General features: G+C 30.5%; 1 protein-coding gene across 1 annotated transcript; it reads right to left on the bottom strand.

Moving 5' to 3' along the window:
• Positions 1 to 367: 367 nt before the first annotated feature.
• On the bottom strand, positions 368 to 11706 carry LOC124535726 (connectin-like). Its single transcript, XM_047112039.1, has 3 exons — positions 11683 to 11706; positions 1930 to 2994; positions 368 to 1091 (listed from the first exon to the last, which is right to left on the bottom strand). Exons 2-3 carry the CDS (start codon positions 2981 to 2983, stop codon positions 592 to 594), a joined length of 1554 nt encoding a protein of 517 aa, XP_046967995.1. The 5' UTR covers positions 2984 to 2994; positions 11683 to 11706; the 3' UTR covers positions 368 to 591.
• Positions 11707 to 11953: the final 247 nt, after the last annotated feature.

Here is an 11953-nt window from a genome sequence, read left to right as displayed (position 1 = left end):
TAACAATGTAATTTTACATTTAAAAATTTTGAACGTATTTATTTAACATTCAAGGAGAATCAATTTTTTTCTTCTATTTTTAAATTGTGCTCAAAATTACAGTTTAAGCTTAATAAACACAAAAAAAAAACATTCATACAAATGAATTAAGTCTAATTAATCCTATCTCTCAACAATATACAACATTTATGTGAATATGATACAATGTTTATTAATTATCTGTGCTCGCTTATAATTATCTTAATATTTAGCACGAACATAATAAACGCAATTCAAATATTTAAAAAAAAAAGTGTTGCTCGCAGAAAAAATTAAATAAATCAATAAAGCATTTTTCTTTTAAAAATGGATCCAAAATTTATTCAATAAATAAACTAAATTCTACGTATAAATTTAATGTCTAATTAAATTCGTAATTCGAAGCTTCATTACGAGTTGTTCGATATTTAAAAATCATCTCACTTCGAAAATGTATTTAAATGAGATCTAATACTAAATTTAAATTGCGTTTATCTATTTCGAAATTAATTTGAAAATAGTCTGTATCTCCCTTACAATAGTGACTAGAATCGTCAAATCGTCGAACAATACCTAAGTGAAGAAGAACACAAAACAAACACTCCATAATATAAGGCCGAATACAAAAGGCATGTTATGAGCAGCATTCATCTCTTGAAATCTAAACGTCTTCATTTCATTTTGAATTGGAATCACAGGATCTACTACGAACGGTGGATTCTCGGTCGTTTTCCTCGTTTCAGCAGGACACGGGAGTGTTTCTGGTGGTATTTTCAAAACATTTCTCTTAACGCCTTTCTTTGCATTTATTTCATTTACCATATCTTTTATTTCATCAAATTTCTTATCTGTTTCATTAGTTTTTGTAAATTTATCTAAAGTAGCATCAGCGTGTAATAAATTTTGGTTTACATTCGTAATAACGTCTGGCATCTTGTTGTATGCGGAGCTAACGATCGGTGGATCCATTTTACACGTCACTCCTTCCAACGAATCTTTTGTATTCTGACTTTTTGTTTCGTTTCGTAATATATGCATCCATTGCAATCTGCAGTCGCAAACGAAGTTGTTCTCTGTAAATTATTTAAATGTTGTTAAAATATATTTTAACATAAAATTTAAGTATTTTTGAGGAAATATTTTTAATTAACAAAAGAAAATTAAGGATTCGTATTGAATTCATTGTAGCTTTTTATACTGAGGTTGAGTTGGAATATTTTTGCTACTTAAAGATATATATGTTAACAGTTATAATAAATGAAATGCATTAACTCAATTATTAAGGAATTAAAGTGTCATCAACTACATAATAAGTAAGTACTATAATAAGTGTACGTATATATGTATATCGAGCGGTCGATTAATAAAGTTATCTACTATAAATCTACATTGAATCTTAATTTAAATTAGATATTTACCATATGATACTTAAAGGGTAACTTGAATTGCTTTCAACAGATGTCAGTAAAATGAATTTATTCTCTATTGTATACGATATGGATATATTATGCATAATACTAATTATTTTTCAAATAAAGATAATCTTTTAAATATTCATAAAAGTCATAAATGTAATATTACGATAATCATCTGCAATAACATAAAATACTAACATTACTCGCAATTCACGTGCAAAACAGAGTCATTACAGTATAAGGTACGAGATCTTGTCTCTATGAGATGGGAAACCGTGGCGTTAGTGAACATTCGACGCCAGCAAACTTTCGGATGAGTGTGATAATCGCAAAGATAGTAACGCGATTCAAAAACACCCAGCGGTATCGAAAGCGAACAAACTATTAAGTATATCAAAGTTGTCCTGAAATGTCTATTTCTCCTCGTTAAACATTCAAAATGTTCTTTAAGCTCATCATAGACTACTAAGAGTAAGTATTAAATATTCATTATTACCTTCGAGAAGCAAATTGCTGCCTGAAGGCTTCAAATTATCCAATATGGGCTTGATGTTGTCGAAAGTTAAAGCGTGTAGTTCGTTGGAACGCAAATCTAGGGAGCTGAGACCCCTCACGCCCTCGAATAAACCGGAGGGAAGCGACGCAAGTTTATTGTCATCGAGGGACAACTTACGGAGCTGGGATAAACCATCGAACGCTCTCTCTGATATATATTTTAATTCGTTCTTTCCCAAAAGCAACTCTTGTAAATTCCACAGTTCGGCGAACGTGAATTCGGTCAGATTGTAAATTCGGTTACGTCTGAGATCCAATTTCCTTAAGTTGGCCAATCCATCAAACGTGTGACGGTTCAGATGGAATATGTTGTTTTTGTTCAGGTCCAATTCTAACAAATTGAAAGCATGTTGAAATGCCCCGTTACTAATTGTTGATATATTATTTTTAGTGAATACAAGTTTTTGCAATTTTGGAACGTCGAAGAATGAATCCCTCCCAATTTCCAAAATCATATTTTCTTCTAAATTAACCACCGTCAAATTAGGTAGGTACGCGAATGCATACTGTTGTAAAGTTTCGATCTGATTTTGGGAAATAGATACCTCTTTCAAATTAGTTAGATTGGCGAACGCGTGAGAGCTAACATCAACTATGTTACCATACTTGATATTTATGGATTTAAGTCTTTGTAAGTACTGAAGCGCTTTGGTCGGCACGTAGCCTAGCGCGCCATCGACACGAACGTTAAAAGATAAAGTTTGCAAAGTCGGTTGTGAGGCAAAACTTTGCCAGATGAGATCGTCACGGGGTATACCGCCATTGAATACCCAGCATTCAGCTTTTGTTGCGTTTCTAGGTTCTCTTGTATTTTCACAGTAGCAATGGACTTTGGAATCACGATCGGTTATGTCGCAGATATTCTTGTGGAATCCTCCCATTTTTTCTTTACTCCGCCTCTTATTGTTATCTTTCGCTTGAACGGCGATCGACATTTCATTTACTAGCGCGAATATTATTAGGATGTACATTATCCTTGCTATTCTTCGCTCCATCTTTCTTTTATCTGAAACAAAATAATAAAAATCTATTAAAAATACTGATCGTAACAATATTGTTTTGCTAAATATTTCTTTTAATCAATATCATGATGAAGTCAAATTCGAATATCAATATTTTAATAAAAGGAAAAAAAACATTTAGTGTTATATAAACATCGAGTATGACAAAAAATTAACGTACATATTTCAAACGAAAACATCTCAAGTTTAATTAAATATTCTGTATCAGATTTAATTAAACAAAAAAAAGGAATAATTAAAAGATTGTTCCATTTTTAATATGCCTTTATAATAAAAATTTTAAGCTGAAATGAAATTCAATAATTTATTGAAACATATAATTTGACCTATTTACAGAAATTCAGGCTTGTAATGAATACAAAATGAGAGGGTAGCTTAATACTACTATGGCTGGAGTTAATTACAAAAAGAACTTCTCGATTTTATAGTTGCCTGGTAATTACGAATGATAGCTTTGATTAAACTTTACATCCGAGTGACGACGACATTTATATGAAATTAAAAGAAAAATATGTTCTTATTATTAATATATTTTGTAGCTACAAAATACACAGTTTCGACGGAGCTTCTCTCCATCACTACTTATGACGTCATTAGTGCAAGAGCTGGTATTGTCGCTTATAGCAATTAATGATAAATAGTCCGTTATTATTTCTACTAGAATTTGATCGTAAAATATAATACTAAATATTGAATGTCTTACAACGTTCACAGCTTCTTTGTCATTAGACAATACAAACCATTTTGTTTTATTTTGTAACATCTTCGAAAATATTTATTTAAATTTTATATATTCATTTATATTCAATTCGCAATGTATTGAAGGTATCTTCAGTGGATAAATGTTATATTGCTTCGAAAGAAGCTATTATTTTTCGTAAAAAGAGATGGTTATAATTTATCATAGCACCAACATCCTTAGTAGTGATCGCATACCATTAGGTACCTAATAGGCACTGCCCATAAGCACTGCTACCTTTTTCTCAAAAAAGATTACAAAAATATTTTACAATAATAATAATCAAATGAAATTCTATCCATATTGATTAAGATAATTAATAATTTGTCAGGACATGCGTTTTGTAGTTTTTTCTTTACGTGTCTTATTTTCATATCTTACAATATACTCGTATATGTTTTAAAACATTTCCCTATCGTCACGAGAATATAGTTGATACGCTTTGTTCATTGATTTGGATGAAACTTCATTGGGCGTGAAAGGGGCAAATAATAAGACCGAATTGGAGAAAGACATTAATCTTTCTATCTTAACTAACCTTAATGTTTTCTGACATAATATTTCACTAAACCTATATGTACGTGCATCATTGATATTGACATCCGCTGTCTGCCTATATTATATGCTCAGATCTTTAAAATTATGGAACATATTTTAATACGTTTTTTTTTATAGTTACAGTGATTTGAGAGGAATATTTTTGTCTATAATACATGTACAATAAAATAAAGAAACACTGATAATTTTAGATATTTCTAATGTGATGTCGTAAATCAACAATTTTTGTAGTATATTTATTTTCTGTATTGCACCCGTGTGAAGTCGGAGGAGTCACTAGTTAATAAATATATTATAATTTAAGACAAATTCATTTTGATCATATTTGTGTGTTTATAAGTATTTGTTGAACAATAATCCGCGATTACAGAATTAACGATCAAATTTATGAGCTATGAATAATAACTATTGATTTGGAAATTATCTATGTCAGTGCGTCACGTTATTTATCACGTATTATGTAAATTTATGCATTATGTACAGTCGGCTTCGAAAAGATACACATATTTATTATTACAAGCAATATTTATCGTCTGGAATCTAAAAATATTTAATTATTCTTTACTGTAAACGGTGTTCAAAACTTACTTCGAAGTATTAATAAGAATAAGTACAAAGTATGCAAAGGCCGTATCGCTTACAGCGATCTCTTCCAGACAAACTATTTATAGAGTAGCAAGGGAAGGGTAAAAGGGTTAACGGTAGTAAACTCTTATATTTAAGGGATAGCAATTTAGTTGATTATTCTAAATTTAAAATTATGAACCGAGACATTTTATTTCGCAAAGATTGTGGGTTCAAAATCAACTAGCTGCTGGTAATTTGATTACATTTTTATTTATTTATCTTATAATCATCTTAGAGCCGAGATGGCCCAGTGGTTAGAACGAATTAATCTTAAACGATAATTAAGCGTTCAAACCCAAGCAAGCACCACTGAATATTTATGTTCTTAATTTGTGTTTATAATTAATCTCGATAGAAAACATCGCGAGGAAAAACGCATGTGTCTAATTTCGACAAAATTCTGTTACATACATATATATGTACACCAAACCGTATTGGAGTAGCGTGATGGAATATGCTGTAAGCCTTATGAAGCCTAATCCTTAAACATAGATAATTATATGCAGGCAGTAACTGAACCAATATTACAAAAGACTGGTACTAATTAAGTACCCGTGCTATAAAGGGTTATTGGTAATTCGACGTATATATCCGTTGGGAGGTGATAGAGGTGACTATTTTCAATAATTTTAACCCCCAAAAAATAGTCATCTCTATCACCTCTTAACGGATATACGTTGAATTACCAATAACCCTGTATATAGACACATATAAATTTTATAATTTTTTTATGTTATTAAAATTGCATATGATAAAAAAACATCTTTAATGATATGTAGCTTGTAAGTATTTTTTACTTGATCTAAAGTCGTCAATTAGTATAAAATATTTCAAAATAACTATCCATGTATCGTAACAAAGTTGTCATACATTAAAGTTATTAGGTTCATCGTAATATGTAGAATAGAAGGAGATAAGCGTCGTTATGAAACATGCGTTTGTATATATTTGAAATTCAAAGCAAGCCCGAATAAGGCCGCGTCATACTATCTGATCTTGCGGACGACTGGATTAACAATGGTTGAAATTTATGTGACAAATAAATGAATTGAATGTAGCTTTATTTTAAAACGAGTTGCTATGTCGAGTTGGGAAAATTTTCATAAAGATAAAATGCTTTTTACACACAGGATTACACACAACACCGGTGCTTATACTTGGTAGGGCTTTGAACATGTCCGTTGATTAATTAGTCTACCACAAAGTGGCAATAACTTGTATTGCAACGTTCCGGTTTCAGGGGTGAACGACTCAGTGTCAAACAGGCGTAAGGGACGCAAGATTTAGTTTCATTCTAGCGTTAAGACTGTAGATATATTCCCATCAATATCAGATATGTTTTAAAGGAATGAACTCGAAAAGAAAAATAAAAGACGATCAAGAAATGTTAGAAAATTATATGCGATATGATCTATCGTTTTGTTATTAATATGTATAGAGTAAAACTTTGAACTCGAGATATAGATATATCAATAGATAGATCATATTGCGCGGACGGTTTTTTTTTAAATTTAATATATCAAATTAGAGCGTATATATTTATATAATATTAAAAATAGCACGTCTAACGGATAATAGTGTATCAACGTAAGTCAATATACAAAAAAAAATCTCAAACAATTTTCTATACTAACCTATAAAAAAGGTTTTTTTTATAGGTTGTAAAGGTCGCTGGTGTGGGGTACACTATGGTGCAATACGGTGCACCCTGTAAGGTCACTTTATATAGGTCACTCTCAATACTTAATACGAGGGTTCTGCTGAAAGGGGAAAAATCATAGTGGTGAGCAAGATATGTAGGTACAGTAAGCTATTGTAGATGTTGACGACACTTCTAGTCAGCTGTTACGCTGGATGCAGATTATATTATGCACAAGTAATTCCTTAACCTCCAATAGATGAAATGAGTGCCACTGTTTTTTTAGTAGGTATTTCAGAGTGCTCAGTGCCGGCGTGTTTCCATATAGGACACACATAAACGAATTGTTCCAACACGATAAAATATCATAACCAAATCATAGCTTTTTTAATATCTTTTCTTAAATATTTATACACTAGTTGTCATATATTGGGCAATAGATGCCTATGTTCTTCCTTGGAGTTTAAATTCACTTCATACCAAATTTAATCAAAATCGGTTCAGCGGTTTGGTCGTAAAAGAGCAATAAACAGACAGAATTACTTTCACATTTATAATATTAAGTATAGATTTAAAATTTAAAACTGCATCTGTTTTTAATAGGAAAATAATGATTTTTTAAACTTTTTACTCAATATAATCAAAGGCCTTTGTTCTTTTACACTGTGAAATGAGCTTAATGCAAATTCCACACGGAAGCTAAAGTCGAATTCTTTCCTTTATGTAATGGCCTCCTGTCACACCGTACCGTAATATTCGCACGTTGCAGCTTCTTATTCAAATATATGAACCTATTTATGTCTTGTATATTTTAGTGTTTAGCTTCTGAGCTGTCTTGTAACACGGGGTTAAGTGGATATTTAAAAGTTAGTGCACCAAAAGTTTGCAATTTGGTTCCATTACTTTACTTTTCAACAACTATTTTATATTTTTTTCAACGAGACGTGATTTTTATTTAACTATGTATACTATTATATTATATAAATGACATACTATTTTAAAAGAGAAGCATTTGAGTTTTATACAACTATTTAAAAATTATATAAGTTTAGTAATTAATTATTACGATGTCAAATTTGAAAAATTACACACATAATACAATACAATTTTAATTTTGATTCTTGTAAATATAATTGCTTAAATAACTTAATTCTATAACCTCTTTTGTTTTTCACACGATCTTACTTTTTGACTTTGTGCCTTAATTTAAAAAAATAATAACTTCATATAAGAGCATAGACAACAATTAAAGGGTAAACATTATTTGAAAAGGAAATCCAAAAAACATTTCAGAGAACAAATGTTAACAATGGATTCTACACACGAGAGAGTATCTGTAACCAACAATAGCTTCAAATTTACCAAATACTAAATCACACACAACACCGATGCCAGTGACACCGACAATAAGAATAAAATAACAACTGTTAGTTTTGTAAGTGTTCCAAAGATATATTTTCAACTCGAGAGATTTACAACAATAAATCTCGTACATCTAGGGACCTTTGGACCCTTTTATCAAGATTTGGCGCTTAAACGAACGCACTGGCCATGACGTTTTTTGTCTCAACTTATCACTTCCCAGAGGATCGTTTAGAAAGGGACAGACAATTTGCGATATTATTTAAGAAACGATAACGGTCGGATTCGGTTGATTTATTCATGCACTGTTACGATCTCTTCGGTGTGAGAGACACTCTTTTTTATAAAGTTTAATTTCAATATGGATGTGTATTCGACTTTACGCTCGGATTTTTGAATATTATTTGCTTTGCTTTAGAAGATCATGTTTACATTTTAAAATTGGTTATGTAAAGTACAAAATGAATTAATTCTTTAAAATATATCCTTCTAAAAAGGACATTGTGAAAGTCTGACGCAAAGGTCACTTTTGCCAAAGGTCACACACACAAGTATACATTTTTAATACTGGTTATAGTCTCACGTATAAATTTTTATTACTGAGTTTTGGTGTGTTTCAGTTTTAAGGTTGACTGAGGCATTTTAACTACAATCACAAAATACCAACATCTCCCAAGCTTAAATTTTTGTGGCAAATTGGTGATGTAAGGACATTTGACAAATATTAACTATTTCTTTCTTTGATGCGTGTTCACTTATCAAAGTTTTGCTCAGATAAAGCCTAAGCGCCAAAATGATAAATTTGGAAAATATAGGCTAAAGTTTTAACTTTAAATCTTAATTTACAATAGTAGCATTTTGCAGCTAGAGTATTTTTTCACATTAGATTGAAATTAAACATTTCTGCTATTACGAGTATAGCGAGTTCGTTAAACAAAATACTAAGATTATTTTATTTTTATTTGCTTAAAATTTTATACAAATTAAAATTCATTGTTAATGAAAATACTAGACGATAAATATTTTATAATTGTTTAGGCATTTGCTATTTTTTATGAATATTTTTTACAGAAATTTTTGGTATGTATTTTTCTATAGATGACTATCAAATAGGCTTGGAAGTAAGTGGTTACCAACGCACAGAACTCTGTAAAATTTTACCTGCACTGAAAAAACAATATTTATGCATTTCCAAAAGCCACTTAGTTACTTTTGGAGTCGTTGTTCAATTTTAAGCAGAATATCCTATAACTTGCTTTTGTAAACAATAGCTCCAAAAAAAATGAAATTGACGATAGACAAAAGAACTTTTCAAGTTCGCTAAGAATACAAATTGGATTGTATTTTTTAATCTACTGTAATTTCGTTTGTAAATAAAACATTTTACGTATTCTCTGCTTTTTTAATAAATTCATTACATATAAAAATACAGTCGTATAAATCCGTCTGAGAGCTTACTTCGCTGGATGGACATTTCAGAACATAATTGAGTTTGTTTTAAGGTAGATTCGAATAATCCTAATGAGTTTTTAATCCACACAAATTTGGAATTATGCGTACTGTTTTTACTTTTCATAAAATTAAATTTTGTAAGTTAATTATGTATATTATAATTTGATATAGAATATATGAAATCACAATTACCCATGACAAAAACTTAAAAAAGGATTCGAAATGTAGTGAATCAAATCTTGGTTTTAGCCTTGGCTAAACGTTGGCAATATTGCCCGTATTCTGAACATTTATTTTTTATGTAATGATATACCTGAAAATAGTGAGTCTCTGCAGTCTCATAGACAGCCATGTCTTCATTGTTGAAGCTGATTTTAAATTGGCCTTCATTTGATAAAAGCGCTAAGTATATTATCAAATTTTAGTAAAAATACTATCACTGACATTTGATAATATTGACGTATATATGAATAATACCTTTATAATGAATTGTTCTCTTTTAAATTTTGTTAATTATCGCAAAATGTTCAAAATATTTGGGGAAGACTATGGTACAATGGAGTATACATATCCATCAATTGGTTATTAAAATCTCTGACGAGTTGAGATGAGTCAATACTATTATAGGGTACCTGTCACCTTTTTGGTGTAACCTGGAAGTAGTGAACGAGTACTGTTTGAAGTGTTATCTTGTCATGGCGATCGTCTTGGCAATATGAGAGAATCGTTTCTGCTCGTTAGGTAAAAATTTCATACAAATAAAATTTCTATGAGGGAGTTGGTTATATTTCCAAAGGCTTCCCTTTATATAATATTATGAATTTATATAATTTTTTTAACTATCTATATTTTTTTATTCCTGCAAGAGATATCTTTCTCAAGAAATCTCTTTAAGGATATGCCTTTTATTTTGCCTTAGTTCTCTTTTGACATATATTTTTTTCTCATTTTTCTGTTTCATTTACATTCGTATTAAAAACTGTATAAAAATGAATAAAAAGCGGTTGCATTTCTACTCAGTGGAAATAACACGACTGTCTTATATAAAAAAATAATTTAATTAGTGTATCTAAAGTCTTCAATTCATGGCTACGTCGTAAAATAAACCCGTAACCGCAAAACTTTTTCAACCCCAGCACATTACGATTCGGAGCAAGGCCCGGGTGTAAATTCGATGAGATTTAATGAATTTTCCTGGGAATGGTCTCTCTATTACCCTTGTCCAAACTTTACTGATAACTCAATCAGATCACAACGATTTATAGGAATTACGGGTTACCTGAATTTAAAATTTGTTTTAACTGCACTATCCAAATTTATTTTTGATGTCTTATTATGATATGTATATGGGTATATAAGTAATGTATTGTTTTCTATTTTTATTATTTGATAATTAGTTTTTAAGTTTTGTTTTACTTGAATAAAATTCTTCATATATTTTTTTATTTGGCAAAGTTGTTCAGATGATTTTCTTGCTAATTACTATATGCCTTGGCTCAAAGAAGTAGTCTTTTAAAATACTTCTATAGCGTCTTTGAGCTGTTTTATTTAATACTCGTACATTGACGAACTCACCACTGATTATCCGATGCCTGTGTATGTGTGAGTGATTGATTGAAAAATGTAGATTATTTACGTTTCAGAAATTAGACTTTTTATGTCGGTCAAAAATGGGGGGAAAGGATAATAATAATAAGTATAAATAACTCTTTATAACAAAACGGCTTCGTCACTTTTCAATAGCACACAACATTTCAAAAATTGTTCGACCTAAGATTATTATATAAGTGGATACATTCAATTAGATGGGTATGCACAAAACATAACCAGGTTCTATATAAAATATGAAGTATGAAATAATTACTAAGTGAACTTATGGGATAGATAATTATCTTGAAAAATAAAAGAGATTCCAAGCGATAGTTGAGAATTTTATCTTGTCAAAAGTTCCAGCGCACGAAGATAGTTTGTTCTTAATATAAATTTAATTAAGACAATAATAAACTTTTAGATTAAACTGCAGAATATAACGGAGTCTGCACATTCACGGACATTAACTCCACCTACGACGGTACATTATTGTGCCTTCTACAAATCCATATATTTAAAAATAGACTGTTTTTGATATTTTTAGACCACCTGTTTCCGATCACTACAAAAGTTATTTTATATGTCTGTATAAGGAAAATAAATTATTAAAATAATTTATACTATGTATTTCGTTCTAGATTATCCCGCTAGATGGCATTTCAGAACATAAAATTGCTTTCCATTGAGGCAATCTATATATATTACTTGGTGGTAGGGCTTTGTGCAAGTCCGTCTGGGTAGGTACCACCAACTCATCAGTTATTCTACCGCCAAATAACAATACTCAGTATTGTTGTGTTCCAGTTTTAAGGGTGAGTAAGCTAGTGTAACTACAGGCACAAGGGATATAGAGTCATCTTAGTTCCCAAGGTTGGTGGCGCATTGACGATGTAAGGAATAGTTAATATTTCTTACAGCGTCATTATCTATTGGCAATGGTGACCACTTACCATTAGGTGGCCCATATGCTCGTCCG

Source organism: Vanessa cardui, chromosome 15, assembly GCF_905220365.1.
Source record: "Vanessa cardui chromosome 15, ilVanCard2.1, whole genome shotgun sequence".
NCBI lineage: Eukaryota > Metazoa > Arthropoda > Insecta > Lepidoptera > Nymphalidae > Vanessa > Vanessa cardui.
The sequence above is the reverse complement of the archived record's forward strand: the minus strand, read 5'-3'. Positions and strand labels throughout refer to the sequence as shown.

Coding starts and splice junctions, on each gene's coding strand:
- LOC124535726 (XM_047112039.1), bottom strand. CDS start 2,983: ATGGAGCGAAGAATAGCAAGGATAATGTACATCCTAATAATATTCGCG. Junction 1,092..1,929: donor CAGCAATTTGCTTCTCGAAG/GTAATAATGAAT, acceptor AATAATTTACAG/AGAACAACTTCGTTTGCGAC.